Source organism: Ceratotherium simum, chromosome 39 (genome assembly GCF_057802395.1).
Source record: "Ceratotherium simum simum isolate JZ-2026a chromosome 39, ASM5780239v1, whole genome shotgun sequence".
Taxonomy (NCBI): domain Eukaryota; kingdom Metazoa; phylum Chordata; class Mammalia; order Perissodactyla; family Rhinocerotidae; genus Ceratotherium; species Ceratotherium simum.
In genome coordinates, this window is record NC_141938.1 from 12,270,710 (window position 1) to 12,288,406 (window position 17,697).

A 17,697-nucleotide genomic window follows, 5' to 3' on the forward strand; every position below is an offset into this window, starting at 1 on the left:
TGGTCAGACGGCTGTTTTAGACAGAGCTGTGGGAGGCTGGGCTGGTGGGGGCAGGAGGGGAGACTGAGGCCTGGAGGGCAAGGTGATGGGAGAGGGGAGACAGGGGATGGACTGGAGAGAGACTCCGGAGGGAAGGTAGACAGGACATGGAGACCGCCAGGCTGTGCGGGGAGAAGCGGGAGGGGACACTGATGCCCTGCTCTCTGGCTCAGGACGGTGGGGCAGCCCCGGGGCCAGGGACCTCTGCAGCCCGTGGGTTCAGGTGGATTGGGACGAACGCCTGTTCCCTCTCTCCTCAGAGAGAGGAAGAAATGAGTTAATACACGCACAGGGCTTCAAAAACGGGGCCTGGTATACAGTAAGCGCTCAATCATTGTTTAGCTACTGCTAAACGATTAATATTATACCGTTATAATTATATAACAAAAAAGAAGAAGCAGCGATTAATCCTATGTCATTAATATTAATACCAGGGTTATCAATGGCCAGTCCACAGCCTCCCTCCTACAGGAAGCCCTCCTGGATTGCCTTACACAGAGAAGGCAGGGCACAGCCCGGGAGCCCAGGAGAGCTCTCCTTGGAGGCTGAGGCCCAGAGAGGGGAGGCCATATTTCTGAGGTCGCCCTCTGTGTGCCTCAGTTTCTCCACCTGTCCAGGCTGGCGGACGACAGGGGGAGACTCCTGGTAGAACCTCAGAGGGCAACGGGACGCGCACGTCGGGGAAGGAGGAGCGAGCTCCCCGCCCTGGAATTGGGTAAGGTGGCTGCGTAGGAAGCCCCAAAGGATTATGGGGTTTCTTTCAGATGTCCCGATGCCACCGTTTATTCCCAGACGGTCCTCCAGGGGGTAGCCGAGGCCAGGGATGGAGGACAAGCCGCTCCACCTCCCCGCTTCCATTTGCTCCCAGGTCTTGCAAAAGCTGGTTCCCAGCCTGTGGTGGCCTCAGGCTAATCCCTTCCCTCCTTGGACCTCAGTTTCCCCATCTGTCCCTGCCTCGCGTCCCTCCCCAGGGCAAGCGTTGCCAAGGCTAGCGGTGAAACGCAAGGGCAGCTAAGGGATTTTTATCAGTCTCCTCCCTACCCTCTGTCCTCCCTCTCGCCCCCTCGCTCCCTCTGCTCCAGCCACTTGATCCTCCTCCCTGTTCCTCCAACACGCCAGGCCTGGTCCTGCCCCAGGGCCTTTGCACTGGCTGTTCCCTCCACCTGGAACACTTTTCCCTCTAATAGCCCTGTTTCTCTCTCTCTCCTTTCAAAATATCCAGTGTCACCTTCTCAGTGAAGCTTTCCCTGCCCATTCTATTAAAAATGGCAGCCACCAAAGTGGCATTCCCCCTTCCCTTCCCGCCTCAGTACCGTCTAACGTGATTGTCTGTCTTCCCCCCTCCTGGGGGAGCGCTTAAGGGCAGGGGTTTTTGGTCTGTTTTGTGCATTGCTGTATCCTTGCACGTAAGACAGCCTCTAGCACACAGGGGCTCAACAAATTATTTGTTAAATGAATGCCCTGCATAAAACTAGTAGAATTAAAAATTTAAAAAAACCCAGCAGGAAAACGAGACACTTCTGCGGCCCGATTGCAGCCCGCGGGAGGCCAGGTTGCGAACCTGCCGCCCCCCCCCCCCCCCATCATTGAACATTTCCGGTTCTTCCAAAGGGTTCACAAGTGTACGGGACCCGAGGCCCCGCCCCCACGCAGGCTCCGCCCCCGCTACGTCGACGCGCGTACAATGGCGTCATTTGAAGCGACCCGGGCATGCGCACTTCCCCAGCACGACCGGGGAAGACACGCGCGCGACCCGGAAGGCCTTCCCGCCACACTCCAAAGCGGGCTTAAGGGGGGGCCGATGGCGGAGGGAGCGGCGGAGGCCCCAGCAGAGAGTGGTGGCGGCGGCGGCGGCGGCGGCGACGACTCAGGAGCCGGCGCGGTGGAACGGGGAGTGGCGCCCATTAAAGCGCAGTGAGTCGCCGGGGCAGCGAAAGACCCTCACGGGCCTTCGCAGCACCCGTAGCGCGGCCCGAGCGGTGCATGCCGGGAGGTGGGGCAGCGGCGTAGGGCGGGAAGCGCGCAGGCTCTTCGGTCCGGGCTGTTCCTCCGCCCGTAGGGTCAGCGGCAGTGCCCGAGATCGCGCACGTTGGGAGCTGTCACATGCGCCCAGCACGCCACGGTGCATGCTGGGGTGGGCGGGGTTTGAGGCGATTGCCGCAGTGCATGTTGGGGACTGTAGTCCTGGCGTGTGGCGCGACTAGCGCATGTGCACCTCTATGCGAGTACCACGTGGCATGCTGGGAGAAGTGGTAGCTGTGGACCCCATTGCAAGGCATGCTGGGACGTGTAGTTTCCTTTATCTTAACGTGGCCAGGGGTGGTCATGCTTGGTACCTATTGTTTGGCTCAACACTCTGCGCCGTGGGGACCCAGGGGCCTTGAGATGATCCCAGGCTGGCAGCTGGCCGGTTCTAAGTAGTGAGCTCCCCATCAGCTGAAGCATGTAAGCAAGGACAAGTGTTCTAAGTCCTCTTCCCCAGCGTTCATTGAATCTGAGCCCAGAGGAGGGACTCCCTCCACAAGCCCTCCTTTTCCCCGCCTCTCCGCGGGCAGATACCTCACCACCAAGGAGCAGTTCCACCAATTCCTGGAAGCCAAAGGGCAGGAGAAGCCCAGCCGGGAAACCAAGGCAGGAGACCCTGGTGGCGATGACCTGGCTGAGCCTGAGGCCAAGCGGATCCGACTGGAGGACGGGCGGACGGAGGACCAGCAGACAGGGGACAGGCGGACGGAGGAGGCGGCCGAGCCTGGGGAGCAGCCGCAGGCTCAGAAGAGGGCCCGGGGCCAGAACAAGGGCCGGCCCCACGTGAAGCCCACCCACTATGACAAGGACAGGCTCTGCCCCTCGCTGGTCCAGGTGAGTGTGACCCTCCCCAGAAACTCCCAGAGGCCTTCAGTCTGAGCCCCCCCACCCGGATCCGATCCTCGTGATGCGATGACACCAGTGTCACTATTGTCCCATCTTCCCGATGGAGAAACTGAGGCCGTCCCAGCCTCCCTCGTCCTCCCGCGCTGCCTCCGTTTCCCCGCAGGAGTCGGCCGCGAAGTGTTTCTTCGGGGACGGCTGCCGCTTCCTGCATGATGTGGGCCGCTACCTGGCGAGCAAGCCGGCCGACCTGGGCCCGCACTGCGTGCTCTTCGAGACCTTCGGCAGGTGCCCCTACGGCGTGACCTGCCGCTTCGCCGGGGCCCACCTGGGGCCGGGGGCCCAGAATCTGGTGCAGCCGGAGAAGCTGGTCCAGGCCCCGCCCGTCCGCAACGGCCTGGACAAGGCCCTGCAGCAGCAGCTGCGCAAGCGCCGGATCCGCTTCGAGCGTGCCGAGCAGGCCCTGCGCCAGCTGAGCCAGGGCCGGCCCCCGGGCCCCACCCCCGCCACCCCTGAGGTCACCGAGGCCGAGGGTGCCCCGGGGCGGGACAGCTGTGATGCCCAGCAGGGCCCCCAGGAGCCGAGCACTGTTGCTCCTCCCGGCGGCCCTGTGCGGACCTGTGGGCCCCTGACGGATGAGGATGTAGTCAGGCTGCGACCCTGTGAGAAGAAACGGGTATGTATCTTGGGCTTGTAGCAATGTGGGGTCAGAAAGAGATGGACACGCACACCCAGCCCTGGAGGGTCAGACAGGAGCAGTGGGAAAGGCTTTCTGGAAGAGAGGGCATTGCACTTGGGGTTTTGACGGTTGAATAGAAGCTCTGCAGTGAAGGAGAATGTGTAAAAAAGAACATGCCTCATAGAAGGATTGGTTGATTCGTGTAGAGGCCCAGACATGAAAGAGAGCCAGACCAATTGAGGCAGAGCAAAGAACGTTCTAGACTGTAGGGAAAAGGGAGTCCCAAGAGGCCATAAAAGCCAGAGTACAGCTTTAATGTGGGTTTTCTTTCCCTCTAGCTGGACATCCGTGGCAAACTGTACCTGGCCCCCCTCACCACGGTAGGACCCACACGGGGTGGGCCGGGTGGTGGCAGCCTGGTCCCCCAGCAGCACCCAGTGTCCGCCCCCGGGGCTCGGGCGGGCGTCCGGGGTCCCCACCTGCTGCGCCCTCACGTGCACGTGCGTCCCCACTGCCCGCAGTGCGGGAACCTGCCCTTCCGGCGGATCTGCAAGCGCTTCGGGGCGGACGTGACGTGCGGCGAGATGGCCGTGTGCACCAACCTGCTGCAGGGCCAGACGTCCGAGTGGGCGCTGCTCAGGCGCCACCAGTGCGAGGACATCTTCGGCGTCCAGGTCGGTGCTGCCCCGAGGGAGGGACAGCAGGGGAGAGGAGGGGCTCCCGGCTCCCACCCTGGCCCAGCACCTTCCAGAGCCTTCTCGGGGCAGCCACCAGCCGGAGGGCCGGCCTGACGCTCCTCCAGGTCTGATGGCCTTGGCCCGGGGGCGACAGTCCAGACCGGCTCCTCATGCCCTGCCACCTGTCACAGCTGGAGGGCGCCTTCCCCGACACCATGACCAAGTGCGCCGAGCTCCTGAACCGCACGCTCGACGTGGACTTCGTGGACATCAACGTCGGCTGCCCCATCGACCTCGTGTACAAGAAGGTTGCGGCCCTGCAGCCCCCGAGCCTCAGTTTCCCCATCTGCCCCGCGAGGGCGGCACGGGTGTCGGGCCCAGCCAGGTTGCGGCCTCGCTCGCTCCAGCGTCCCCTCTTCTCTCCAGGGCGGGGGCTGCGCCCTCATGAACCGTTCCGGCAAGTTCCAGCAGATCGTCCGCGGCATGAGCCAGGTACGCCCTGCCACACCCCCCCGGTCCCCCCACCTGGTCCCCCTGGGGGCCCGCTGACCGCTCCGTCCCCGCAGGTTCTGGACGTCCCGCTGACCGTGAAGATCCGCACGGGCGTCCAGGAGCGCGTGAACCTGGCCCACCGGCTGCTGCCGGAGCTGCGGGACTGGGGGGCCGCCCTGGTCACGGTGGGTCTCGGCGCAGCAGGTGGCGGGGCTCGGGGCGCGCCAGCATCCTTCCTCACGGTCTCCCCCCCCGCCCCTCCTCCTGGTCCCCGGCTCCCCCTCCGTCTCTCCGTCTTTCTGTCTGTCTGTCTGTCTGTCTCAGCCCGTCTCCCTGTCTCTGTCTCTGACCCTGCGCTCCCGGCCCCTCCCGCCCCCAGCTCCACGGCCGCTCCCGGGAGCAGCGCTACACGAAGCTGGCCGACTGGCGCTACATCGAGCAGTGTGTCGCGGCGGCCAGCCCCATGCCTCTGTTCGGTGGGTCCCCGCCACTCCGCACCAGCCCCGCGCCCCACCAGGACCGCCTCCTGCCCCGATGGACGCGGCCCCCTGAGCCCCGGCTTGTGTCCCGCAGGGAACGGGGACATCTTGTCCTACGAGGATGCCAACCGCGCCATGCAGACGGGGGTCGCGGGGGTCATGATCGCCCGGTGAGTGTGCCTGGCGCCCGGGGGGCTGCAGAGAACCCTCTGGAGCCCCCCACGAGCGCGGAAAGTGGGGACGCATCTGAGCCTTGTCACAACCACGGGCTGCCTTGCCCCTGCTCTGTGCCCACGGTGGGGACAGAGAGCTGTCTGGCGGTTGCACTGGCGGGAAGGGGGGTCTGGAAGTTTCTGCAGCTGTGGCCTTAGGCTTGGGGTCTGCGGGCCGTGGCCCCGCTGGGGGTGGCCCGTGGGTCTGGAGACCGAGACTCCGGCCATCGAGCCCGCGCCCGCCCCGCAGCGGCGCCCTGCTGAAGCCGTGGCTGTTCACGGAGATCAAGGAACAGCGCCACTGGGACATCTCGGCGTCCGAGCGCCTGGACATCCTGCGGGACTTCACGCGCTACGGCCTGGAGCACTGGGGCTCGGACACGCAGGGCGTGGAGCGCACCCGCCGCTTCCTCCTGGAGTGGCTCTCCTTCCTGTGCAGGTGGGCGCCCGGCCGGCCGCGGGGGTCGCGCTGTCGCGGGGCCGCCCCGCCCACACTGTCCCCGCTGCCGCCGCCGCAGGTATGTGCCCGTGGGCCTGCTGGAGCGGCTCCCGCAGAGGATCAACGAGCGGCCGCCCTACTACCTGGGCCGCGACTACCTGGAGACGCTCATGGCCAGCCAGAGCGCGGCCGACTGGATCCGCATCAGGTGCGGGGAACAGACGTGCGGCGGGGGGGGGGCGCGCAGAGGACGGACAGTCTGGGCCTGCCGGGCGGGGTCCCCGCTGACTCTGCCCCCGCCCGCCCGCCCACCCTCTTCACAGCGAGATGCTGCTGGGACCCGTGCCGGGCAACTTCGTCTTCCTGCCGAAGCACAAGGCGAACGCGTACAAGTAGCCGAGGGGCGGGAGAAGACCCCCACGCACGCGGAGACAATAAATTTTATTCTTTTAAAATCGGGTTTTTCTGTGACCCTGAGGCTGCCCATTCTGCTCCCAGGAGCTTCCCCTTCACCCAGGCGTCCCTGTTCCCGGCAGCCCCCTTTCTCCGTCCTCACTCATTGATCGCATCTCCTGGCCACCCCCCAGGGCCCAGTAAGGTCTTGATAACAAGGAAGCCACCGGGGCTCTGATGGGGGCCTCGGCCTGCGAAGGTGTGGATCAGGGCGTGCTGCCTGGAGGAAGCGGTCTTGGGGCTGTCAAATGGAAGGCAGCAGACCGGGCCTGGGGTCTGCTCTGCTCTTTGTGGGGTCTGCCTCTGGCTGCCTTGCTTTCCTCGTCTGCCCCCGCCCACCCCCCAGACCCGGAACCCTGACCGGTGGGCGGGCCGCATCCTGGAACCCGCCGCCAGGAGCAACTGGGCAAACAGAACTCGGCGGGACCCTGAGCCCGTTGTCCGGGTGGCCGCCTCTGCTCCCACCTGCCACCCCCCTGACCCGCCTGGGCCAGCCCCCCGCCTCTCGATGCAGCACCCCAAACCCTTGTACGCACCCACAGCAACCCAGGAAGGCTTCAGCCCCCGGGGCCTGGACGGCACTGAGGGGCCGGGTGGCCAGCCTGCTCCCGCCTGCACGGAGCCCCTTCCTACCATGGGTATGAGCGAGTCGGGGGGCGCCTGATGGGGTGGGGAACCAGGGCTCTGCCCCCCAGCCTCGGGACCCCACCCACCCGCCGGCTCTCGTCCACAGGTTCCTCCAACCTGTATCACCCCCCAAACCCAGAAAAAGAGGTGTTTCCAGTGCCCCCGGCAGGTACCGGCCTCCCCCAGCCCTCGATGGGGCCCCCGGGGGTGGGCTGGAGGGGGCAGCGGCAAGATGGGCCTTGCCCCTAGAAGGCCCCCAAAAAGAAGGCCCGTCTCCCTGTCTCCCAGAGGGTCCCCCAGACCAAGGCCTGTGTCCCCCATCCTTTAGATGGGCCCCCAAGGCCGAGGCCTGTGTCGCTGTCCCCTGGATGGACCCCACCGCCGGGTGGTGCCCTGTCCCCCAGACGTGCCCCCTCCGTGGTCCAAGCCGCCCCTGGGGCGCCCCTCCGCCCGCAGGTTTCCAGATGGCGCCCTGCGGCTGTTTCTTCGACCCCCGCATCTACCGCATTGAGTGGGCCTCCGCAGACTTCGGCCAGTCACTGCTGTACAAGCTGGTGGTGGTGGGCGGCGGGGGGCCGGCCGGGGGCCCCGCCTCGCCGGGCACCTACCCGCTGGAGCCCCAGCGCTACCCCAAGGCCGCGGGGCCGCCCCCGCCGTACCCCCCCTACCAGCCGGTGCCCGGGGGCCCCCCCTATCTCGTGTCCTGCTTCCCGCCCGACGGGCCCGAGGCCCTGGGCTTCGTGGGGGACGGGGTGCCCCCCGCCTTCGTGGAGCTGCCCACGCCCCCGCCCCTGCTCAAGGGCAGCCCGGCCCCCCCTCCGCCCCCCAAAGAGAACAAGCCGCCCCCACTGCTCGTCACGCCCCCCAACGAGGCCACACTGTCCCCCGCCACCTACGGCCACTTCAAGGGCCGCCAGAGCCAGCTGCACGGGCCTGGGGAGCCCCTGGCCTTGGCCCCCAGGGAGCCCGGGCCGGGCCCGCTGATGCCCCCCGGGGAGCCCAAGGCGGCCGAGGGCACCCCGCTGGGGGCGGGCGAGGCGGGGACACCCCAGGCGGCCAGGGCCGCGGCGCTGCCCGACAAGGTGATGCTCGAGGACGCCATGAAGCTCTTCGACTGCCTGCCGGGCGTCCCCGGGCCCGAGGGCACCCCGAGCAAGGTCCCCGGGCTGCCCCTGCCCGACGGGGCGGGCGGCGGGGGCGACTCCTCGGGCGACATCCGCTCGCTGCGCCTGCCCGAGGAGCTGCTCTCTTTCGACTACAGCGTGCCCGAGATCCTGGACGCCGTGTCCCACGTGGACTGTTTCTTCAATTTCCGGGCCCTAGAGGACGAGCCGCCGCCCCCGCCGGCGCCCCCCGCTGCCCCCGCGCCCCCCGGCCGGAGGAAGGCGGGCGCCTCGGCCGCCAAGAAGGGCAGGCAGGGAGGCAAGAGCAGGCAGGCCACCACTGTCACCCCGGGGCCCAGGCCGGACCTGGGAGCCGCCCCCCATTAAAGCCGATTTGAGCTCAGCTCAGCATCCGCCAGTGGCATCGGGCCCCGGGGTGGTGGGTGGGGGGCTGGACGTGGAGGGTGGTCCCTTCGCCCACCCTGATGTCCACTGGGCCCCGGCCACGTGGTGAGGTCCACAGGACCCCAGCGCCTCCCGGGTGCCAGGCTTCCAGAGCAGAGCAGGGGGAGCCCCAGACTCCCGGGGGATCCTCAGTCTGTCGTCTCCCAGCCCCAGGAAATCGGAGTCAGCCAGCGGGGATGGGGGGCTTGTGGGAGGTGGGGAGATGCCCCCCCAGACTCCTGCACTGTAAGGGTTTATCACTCCTGTGTTTGGTGGAGAAAGTCAAGGTTGCTCAGAGAGGGGCAGGAACTTGTCTGAAGATGCACAGCAAGCAAGGGGAGCCCTAGGGAGTGGCCCCCAACTCCCTGTCTTCTGTCCCCATGAAGCCACAACCAGTGGAGGGAGGGGGAGGCCTTTGAGGGACCTGCGGGCCGGGCTCAGTGGGCCCCGGCCCAGCTGCCAGGGTGGCGGCGGCGGTGATGGTGAATGGAAGGTCCCTGCTTGTGTTCAGGCAGACAGGTGGGGGTGCAGGGGGCAGGGGGTGGGTATGGGCTGAGGGTGGGGGCTGGGCAGGGACACGGGAGAGGGGCACACAGTGACGGGGCCTGCAGGGTGCACCTGAGGCCCAGGTGAGGGCCAGGGCCCAGGGAGGGCACGTCTGTCCCAGGACGGGCGTCCAGCCAGGCCCCGAGCGCTGGGTCCCCCACTTGTCCGGCTGTGAGCTGGGTCCTGTATCCCAGCTGGCAGCCACAAGGGACCCCGAGTTTGGGTGTGCATCACCACTCACACCCGCTCCCTCCTGCCCCGGCCCCTCCCCCTCGGCCCGCGAGCGCTCTCCTCCCCAAATCCCGTGTCCAGGCTCCCCTCCGCCTCTCAGAGGGCCTGGGCCAGCTGCCGGCCACACCCTGCTCCCCTGAAGTGCTCCAGGTGACCCCCAGGGGCCGACTGGCTTTCCCAGGTGACACGTCCCTTGTTCCCAAGCTGAGGGAAGTGGAGGCGGCTGCCCCACTGTTTGGCACTGGTCCCTCCATCCCTGGACCGGGCCCTGGGCTGTATGGGCTACAGTGGCTTCGTCTACACTTCTCCCCGCCCGTCTGTATCCCGTGTCTGTTCTCACCCGGACACCGCCCGGAGAAGCCCACTTCCCTGGCTTACCCCTGAGCCCCCTCCCCGCAGCCGCGTTTTGGGTCTTTCTGAGACTGAAATCAAGTGCCCCTGATGAAGGGCCTGGCAAACGGGGCAGATGCAAGAGGATGGACTCGTTTCTCTTTAAGATTAACCCGGACCAGGGGCCCGGAGCAAATGTTACGCGACAACCTAACACGGCCCCTCCTGGGAGGCCTGGGGGGTCACCGGGCCGAGCCAGCTCAGCCTGGAGGGCAGGTCACCTGCCACCGCGCTGCGTGCGGAGTGGAGGTTTCAGCGACTGAACCGAGACGCACAGGGGGCTCTGAAATGACCGTGGAGTCTTTCTTTTTAACCTGCGAGTAGTCAGGAGAGTCGTGGGACCACCCAAGTGTTCACCCAGACGAGATGGCCGTCCCGTGCCACCTGAAGGGGGGGACAGGGAACCCTGCTGATTGCATCGAGGGAGAGGTTGATAGAATATACACGTGTATGCACATCGTATGTACATACGTACACACACCTCCATATATGTGTGTATACGCACACGTATTATCTATACATATATACAGATGCAGACACATACATATGCACACACACCTATACACATGTACATATATGCACAAGTATACATGCACGTGTATTATATATACATGTGCATATTATATACATGTGTACATATATACAGCTGTACACGTGTGTATATGCACCCATATTATCTATACACATGTATATATGCACACATCTACACACATGTATGTATGTATGCACACATATATATGCACATCATATACATGTGTGTACGTATATACAGCTGTGCACGTGTATGTGCACCCATATTATCTACACATATGTATGTGTGCACCCGTATACATGTGTGCATATTATATACACGTGTATATGTGTGTACACATTACACACATATACGTGTATTATCCATACACACGTGATAAGTGTACACATCTCTGCATGTGTATATGCACGTGTATACATATTGTCTACATACATTTGTATATCATGTATACATATAAAATATATGCTTCTGGGGCCGGCCCCGTGGCTTAGTGGTTAAGTGCGCGCGCTCTGCTGCTGGCGGCCCGGGTTCGGATCCTGGGCGCGCACCGACGCACCGATTCTCTGGCCATGCTGAGGCCATGTCCCACATACAGCAACTAAAAGGATGTGCAGCTATGACATACAACTATCTACTGGGGCTTTGGGGAAAAAAAATAAATAAAATTAAAAAAAATAAAATATATGCTTCTAAACTTTACTTATGCACACGCCCAAACACGCATGCATATGTTCACTCGTATCTGTATCAGGGTTTTAAGCCCAGAAGAGAATCCCCCGGTCACCGTCCCCTGCAGTGCCCCCTTTCCCCAGGTCGTCTTCCCCAACAGAACAGGCGGCTGGGCCTCACCTCTCCCAAGCACCGCCCGTCATCCCACCGTGCGCCAGGGCCGGCCTAGTGCACCAGTCTCCCCCACTGCCCCCACCTGCCCACCGTCCCCACCGACGGGGGGCTGCCCTTCAAGGGACCACTGACTCGGGACGTGGGGGAGGCAGAGGAGCGAAGGTGGGTGTCAGGAAGACACAAACCACGAGCGATGCATGCAGCCACCTGCTTGTTTTCACGTAACGCTTTATTTTAAGACACCTGGCCCCACTGGTGGCAACGAAGCGGCCTCCCAGGGCCCCTGGCCCTCCGCGGGCGCTCAGCGCCTGCCCCGCAGACACGCACACGACTGCCTGCATCGCCTGCACAGGCCCACCCAGAAGCCCTTGAACCTGAGGCCCTTCTCGGTGCCCAGCTGTTTGGGGACCGCGTAGGCCAGCCACACGGATAGCAGGGTGGCCGCCGTGACCAGGGCGACGGTGACCTCCTGCGGGATGACGGACTGTGGGAAGGCCCCATGGACGTACACGCTGAAGGTGGTCTCCAGGTGGCAGTAGCTGCGAGGGGCGGGCGGGAGAGGCCGAGGGGCATCACCTCGGGGGGCCGCCTCCACCTGGGAGAGGAGAGCCGGGCCCGGCGGGGACACGGTACCCAAGTTCCATCTACGTCCACGTCAGCTGTTACCCATCCTGGGCCAGCCGTCCTCTTCGGGTATTTTGGCAGCGGTCGCCTTTCTCCCCAGGACCCCGTGGTCCCCTCCTCCAGGGACAGGGTCCCCCCTCCATGCCCAGGCTCCGTCTAGAGAGGGCAGAGACACAAACCACCCGCTCCACCCTGGAGCCCAGCGTGGGCTCGGAATGCTTGTTAATTGACTGAGTGAGCAAATGTCCTCCAGAACCTCACACAGATCTCTGCCCAGGGCGGTCTGGGCTGTCGGGGAGCTCAGGTTTACCCAGGACCTGCCAGGGCAGGGAGAACAGTGGGTCCCCCACGGGTGTGCGCGGTGCCCCAGGAGAGCCAGCCGGCCCCGCAGAGCCCCCCGGGGTCGGGGCAATCCGGCCGCTCACCTGTAGTAGGGGTCCACGATGGAAAGGAAGAAAATGTAGATTCCGTTCCTTTGGTCGAAAACGACCTTGTTTTGTGTCGGGCCACCCAAGATCTGATAGGGGACGTCTGGCCACCTCAGGGGGGCGTGGTTGTCCGGGTCGTGGCAGCTCACGTAGTTCTGGGGGGACAGAGGCGTGCCCACTGGCCCTGGCGCTGGGCGGGGCCGTGCCCGCGCCCACAGACGCCCACCGCTCCCCAAACCCCATGGGGTCCAGCCCGGGGCCGCTGGGCCTCCAGCCCGCCCCCGCCCTCCGGGCGATCGTGCAACAGCGTGCATGCACGAGATGCACCGTGAGTTGCACGCTTTGAAACGGTTCATTACGGGTGATGTGAATTGCACCTCGGTTTAAAGAAAAATAGCCACACCGACGTCACCCACAAAACAAATGAGCGAACTCACTCCAGCGAAGGGGCTGTGAGGACGGGGTGAGGCTGCCCGGGGTTAAGACAGAAAAGGCGAAAAAAAAGGAGCCGGGAGCGCGCGCGGGCATGGGCTTCAGGTGCGGGGAGCGCGCGCCCCCTGCTGGTGGCGCCGCCGCCTTGCGCCGCGTCCGCGCCCGCGGCCTTGGGATGCTCTGAGTGCACGGAAGCTATTAATGTGTTCCAGAAGGTTCCCAAGAGGACCAGCGCGATTGCTCTTACGGACGTCACACCCTTATTTGGCAATCGTGGACCAACCCGTGCGCGGGATGGAGACGCTCGCCGAGCAGAAGGGGCCTGAATTTCATCAACCCCTTAAGGACGGGCTTTGGGATGGTTCCAGAATTTTGCACGTTATCAGCTATGCCCCATGAGCGCCTTGGGGCCTGCATCTCCGGACATTTGGACGATTCCCTTGGGAGAGGTTCCCAAAGGACTTTCAACTCGGCCCCACGGCCTCCGTGCCCTGACCCCCGTGTTCTAGATCGAATGTTGGTGCCCCCCCCAAATCCAGATGTTGAAACCCAACCCCTAAGGGGATGGTGTCAGGAGGTGGGGCCTTCAGGGGTGATTAGGTCATGAGGGTGGGGCCCCTGTGAATGGGATTAGTGCCCTTATAACAGAGACCCCAGAGAGCTCCCTGCCTGCCCCCCCATTATATGAGGACACAGCAAGAAGATGGTGCCTATGAACAAAGGAGCCGGTTCCCACCAGACACGGAATCTTCCAGCACCTTGATTTTGGAGTTCCAGCCTCCAAAACCGTGAAAACAAATGTCTGTTGTTTATAGGCCACCCAGTCTGTGGCATTCTGTTACAGCAGCCCACGAGGACTGAGACAGTGGGTCCGAATGGACCCCCCAAACACACACACTGGCTGTGATCAGTCGTCACCATCTGACTGGTGACCGACGAGGCGTCGTTCGGACCCGTTTTGGAAGTCATCAAAGAGTAACCGTACCTCTCGGTCCCAGGCGAAGGGCCCCTTGTCGCCAGCCTGCTCCAAGATGGTGCTCCAGTTCTGAGGCTGGGAGCTGCAGAGCGCGGTGCCGGCCGTCAGCAAGTACGTGTACGTGAAGAGCCCGTTCACCTCCAGCAAGACGTACTCGGCCTCCACCACCTCCTGGAACTTTCCTTCCCGCCACCTAGGACACATGCACTGGGTGAGGCTGGGGGAGGCTGACCCACGGAGGCACAGCAGCCCTGATGTGTCATGAGGCCGTTCTGGGGGTGGTGGCAGAGCAGGGTGGAGCCCCTCTGGCCACACCAGGCAGACACATCTCAGATGGTCAACATGTGGACACGCAGCGGCTGGTGGGTCAGAGCGGGGTAAACAGGTAGGGTGGGGGAGCGGGCATCCAGTATTTTCTACACCGTGGCCACGAAAGGCCTCTCCGGGAAGGGGCCAATGAGCAGAGACAAGAAGAAACTGATGTGATATTCTATAACCGAATAATCTCGCTTGTAAAGAAGTAGATTCATTAATGAATAAGCAAGGAAACCCATAAACAAATAACGCTTCACCTCTGTCCTCTGATATTTTTCCGACATCTGTGAACATTGAGATTCACATGTTCACACATCTGTGAACATTTGGGGCTGTGAATGAGGGTTGTTCTAAATCATTCTTTTTTTCATGCACAATTCCGTTGTCTCCTGCCAGGCTGGAGCTTATGCCTCTGCTCTGAGTGGACCCTGCCCTCGTTCCTCACCCCTGGTTGGCATACATCCCCCACCCCATGGCAGCTCTGAGTTAGGGGGTGGCCGTCAGACCACGGGCTCAGTCCTGTGTCCGCAGCTCACAGTTCCGCCTGGGTGTGGGATTAAGGCGTGATGGTCTAATGAACCTAAATGTTTACACATGTAAGCTGGTTCCTGCCATCGTTTAGTCAATCAACAACTATTTAGTCCGATGATCTGTGGGGCACTGAGCTGAGCCACCAGCCTACATGTGCGTATTTAAATTCATTCCCATTAAATAAAATGGAAAAGCCAGTTCCTCAGGCGCACTGGCCACATTTTGAGTGCTCAGTGGCTACACGAAGCTCATGGCTGCCGATCGGGTGGCGAAGAATTACGCAACATTTCCACTATTGCAGAAAGTTCTACTGGGCAGTGCCGGTCTGGGGCTACAACGGGGGTCCTCACCCCAAGGTGTCATGATTCCGGCCCCCTCGGGCCCTGGCTTAAGTGGCCCCACTGGACCATCAACCACCCACGAAAATCTGGAAATTACATACGGCGGGCGGTGAGGGGATCGGATGAAGGGAGCCAGCAGAGTCCACAGAAGGGGGTGGAGTGAGCGCCGTGGACTGAATTGTGTCCCCCAAATTCCTGTGTTGCAGCCCTGACCCCCAAGGCGACTGTATTTGGAGGTGGGGCATTGAAGCCGTAATTAAGGTTGGAGGAGGTCCTGAGGGCGCCCTGGTCCCACAGGAAGAGGAGGAGACAGACGCCAGGGTCTCTCTCTGCCAGGGGAGGCCACGGCGAGAAGGCGGCCGACGGCAGGCCCAGGAGGGAGCCCCAGGGGACCCAGCCCTGCGACACCTCCATCTCGGGCCTCCGGCCTCCAGGACCGTGAGACAGTCAATGTCTGTTGTTTAAGTCCCCAGTCCCTGGTCCATTCTCTGGCCACCCCAGCTGACCAGGCCGGTGGGGAAGGGAAGGCCTGTCTGAGTGGAGAGGTGAGGAGGAGGAGGCAAGAAGTGAGTTCTCGGGGGTCTGGGGTGTGGACCGGGCTGGGGAAGAGCGAGCGTCCTCTGAGGGTGATGGGGACATGCCGGCGGGCTGGGGGCTTACAGCTCCACCACGGGCTTCCACGGGGTGTCGTAGTAGACGAGGTGGGGGCAGCCCAGCTTCTCATACGGGTAGGGCACCACCAGGTCCACGGCCGCCCGCTGCCCCCGGAAGCTGGGGTCGTAGGCGTCCCTGTGCGAGAGCAGGAGGCAGAGAGGTGAGGCCCGCCTGGGGGCCCAGACGGCCACCCGGCCACCCGTCTGCAGCCTCGGCTGCTCCTCTGCGGAGGGGGTGGGTCAGACAGTGGGGGCATCTGAGGTGGGGGATCCAGAGCGACGGTCAAGAGCTGGGACCCCCCGTGATGGTTAGTGTTATGGGCCCACTTGCCTGGGCCACGGTGCCCAGATGTGTGGTCAGACGTTATTCTAGATGTTTCTGTGAGGGTGTTCTTGGGGGATGCGATTAACATTTAAATCCATGGACTTGGAGTAAAGCAGAGAGCCTTCCCTAATGTGGGAGCTCCTGAAGGCCTGAACAGAACCAAGACTCACCGACCTCTCTCTGTCTCTGTCCCTCCGTCTCTGTTTCTCTCTGTGTCTCTGTCTCTCTCTCTGTCTCTCCCTGACTCTGTCTCTCTCTAACTCTCTGTCTCTCTCTCCGTTTCTGTTCCTCTCTGTCCCTCTGTCTGTCTCTGTCTCTCTCACACACATCCTGTTGCTTCTTTTTCCCTGGAGGCCCCGAACACACCCTCCTCCGTGCCCCCACGAGGCCTGACCGAGCCTCCCTGTTAGCAAGCCCAACAGCCCCCATTTCGGCCTCGCCTGTGGGTCTGGCCGGGTGACTGGCTCTTGGCCCGTCTCCGAGGGGCCGTGTCGTATAAAACACCGTGAGTCTTCCCACGCCAGGGGGGTGTGTGAATGTGAGAGGGCCTCTCCGTGCCAAGGGCCAGCCACACCCCATGCCCGCTCAGTGGCACTCGGGACCAGCCACCCTGCGTGGAGGGTCACCTTGGCCTGCCACCCCCTCCTGCCCTGGCTGACAGCGTCTGGCCAACCCCGCTGCTCAGATGAGCAGGTGGCCGGGCTCCACGAGCTGGTGGCAGGCTGGCGAGGGGTGGGAAGACCGGGGATGGGGACTCTGCCACACCACACTGGCTGCGAGGGCCTGGCCACCTCCCCCACCTGACCTCTACCCCCTCGGATTCCCTACTGGCCAGATATCAATTTACAAAGGATTCTTGATTCCTCTTTAGCATGAGCCCCCAAATGGTCATCGGGGAGGTCAAGGGAGGGAGGGGGCGGAGGGACATCTCGGGCTCACCTCTCGATCACATAGCTGTAATTGTCCTGCAGGGCCACCGGGTCGAGGACGCCATTGTAACAGGCTGAGATTTCGCTGTGAGCAACAGAAGATGGTGAGAAGCCGCCTGACCCCACACGGCACCGAAGAATCGGGAATTCTTCCCTTTGACGTATACATCCCCATTGGTTTGATTTTTGAGCCCTTCTTACTTTCTGGTTGTGCAAGATGCTCCAGGCTCATCCTGCATCTTCCCTGCCTGGCCCAGAATCAGCCGCTGCTCCAGGGAACCCTAATTCCTTGTACTGGAGAATGATAATCGAGACCGAGATCTGGGCTGGGCGTCCTGGTTTTGAGAAAATCATTTCCTTTTACGGTTATCATCAGTGCATGCATCTTAAGCAAGGTAGTTCATTTTTGCCCAATTTGGGATTTTTAAGACTTGAATCCCTCTATCTGTGTTCTTTCGTGTCTTTCATCCCACGTTTGCACGATCCATCCGGGGGATTCTGTGTGGCTCCTTTTCATCGCTGATATCCCGTGGTATCAGAAAACCAGATCTGGTTGATGCATCTTCTTGTCAATGGATGTTTGAGTTGGCTTGCTTCCAGCTGGAGGCTATTAAGAATCATGCTGCTGGGGGCCGGCCCTGTGGCTTAGTGGTTAAGTGTGTGCGCTCCGCTGCTGGCGGCCCGGGTTCGGATCCTGGGCGCGCACTGACGCACCGCTTCTCCAGCCTTGCTGAGGCCGCGTCCCACATACAGCAACTAGAAGGATGTGCAGCTATGACATACAACTATCTACTGGGGCTTTGGGGAAAAAAAAGGAGGAGGATTGGCAATAGATGTTAGATCAGGGCCGGTCTTCCTCGGCAAAAAGAGGAGGATTAGCACGGATGTTAGCTCAGGGCTGATCTTCCTCACACAAAAAAATAAAAAATAAAAAGAATCATGCTGTTGAGAACATTCTGGAACGTGTACCAGTGCAAATGTGGGCGAGTGGAATTGTGGGTGGAAAGGTGTGCTTTGCACAGCAGCTGGAAAATGGACACACCCAGCAGCAGTGTCTGTGGGTTCCGGAGGCGGCCAGGGGGTCCCCAT

At 62.5% G+C, this 17,697-nt stretch overlaps 3 protein-coding genes across 3 annotated transcripts in view; 2 read left to right on the top strand and 1 right to left on the bottom strand.

Annotated features, from left to right (window-relative positions):
• The first annotated feature begins 1,766 nt into the window (after positions 1-1,766).
• On the top strand, positions 1,767-6,340 carry DUS3L (dihydrouridine synthase 3 like). The gene is made up of 13 exons (XM_004441261.3): positions 1,767-1,953; positions 2,595-2,898; positions 3,074-3,583; positions 3,925-3,966; positions 4,108-4,260; positions 4,455-4,571; positions 4,690-4,755; positions 4,830-4,940; positions 5,135-5,231; positions 5,329-5,404; positions 5,697-5,885; positions 5,965-6,093; positions 6,209-6,340. The coding sequence occupies exons 1-13, from the start codon at positions 1,841-1,843 to the stop codon at positions 6,279-6,281; spliced, it is 1,980 nt and encodes a 659-aa protein (XP_004441318.1). The 5' UTR covers positions 1,767-1,840; the 3' UTR covers positions 6,282-6,340.
• Positions 6,341-6,704: 364 nt separating this feature from the next.
• PRR22 (proline rich 22) lies at positions 6,705-8,512 on the top strand. Its single transcript, XM_004441263.3, has 3 exons — positions 6,705-6,976; positions 7,072-7,134; positions 7,422-8,512. Exons 1-3 carry the CDS (start codon positions 6,847-6,849, stop codon positions 8,453-8,455), a joined length of 1,227 nt encoding a protein of 408 aa, XP_004441320.2. The 5' UTR covers positions 6,705-6,846; the 3' UTR covers positions 8,456-8,512.
• Positions 8,513-11,327: 2,815 nt separating this feature from the next.
• Positions 11,328-17,697, bottom strand: part of CATSPERD (catsper channel auxiliary subunit delta) — a 47,344-nt gene continuing 40,974 nt past the window's right edge. Inside the window, exons 18-22 of the mRNA XM_014796067.2 lie at positions 16,619-16,693; positions 15,362-15,490; positions 13,524-13,707; positions 12,104-12,261; positions 11,328-11,593 (exon numbers count right to left, since the gene is read on the bottom strand). Of these exons, the coding sequence (XP_014651553.2) occupies positions 11,356-11,593; positions 12,104-12,261; positions 13,524-13,707; positions 15,362-15,490; positions 16,619-16,693 (784 nt within the window). The 3' untranslated portion in view covers positions 11,328-11,355. The remainder of the gene's footprint in view (positions 11,594-12,103; positions 12,262-13,523; positions 13,708-15,361; positions 15,491-16,618; positions 16,694-17,697) is intronic.

What these genes read in the sequence shown, in the direction of transcription:
- PRR22 (XM_004441263.3), top strand. Translation starts at nt 6,847, where the DNA reads ATGCAGCACCCCAAACCCTTGTACGCACCCACAGCAACCCAGGAAGGC. An exon ending in GGAGCCCCTTCCTACCATGG is followed by an intron (nt 6,977 to 7,071) that starts GTATGAGCGAGT and finishes TCTCGTCCACAG; the next exon opens with GTTCCTCCAACCTGTATCAC. An exon ending in GTTTCCAGTGCCCCCGGCAG is followed by an intron (nt 7,135 to 7,421) that starts GTACCGGCCTCC and finishes CTCCGCCCGCAG; the next exon opens with GTTTCCAGATGGCGCCCTGC.
- DUS3L (XM_004441261.3), top strand. Translation starts at nt 1,841, where the DNA reads ATGGCGGAGGGAGCGGCGGAGGCCCCAGCAGAGAGTGGTGGCGGCGGC. An exon ending in ACCTGGCCCCCCTCACCACG is followed by an intron (nt 3,967 to 4,107) that starts GTAGGACCCACA and finishes CACTGCCCGCAG; the next exon opens with TGCGGGAACCTGCCCTTCCG. An exon ending in GCCGACTGGATCCGCATCAG is followed by an intron (nt 6,094 to 6,208) that starts GTGCGGGGAACA and finishes CCCTCTTCACAG; the next exon opens with CGAGATGCTGCTGGGACCCG.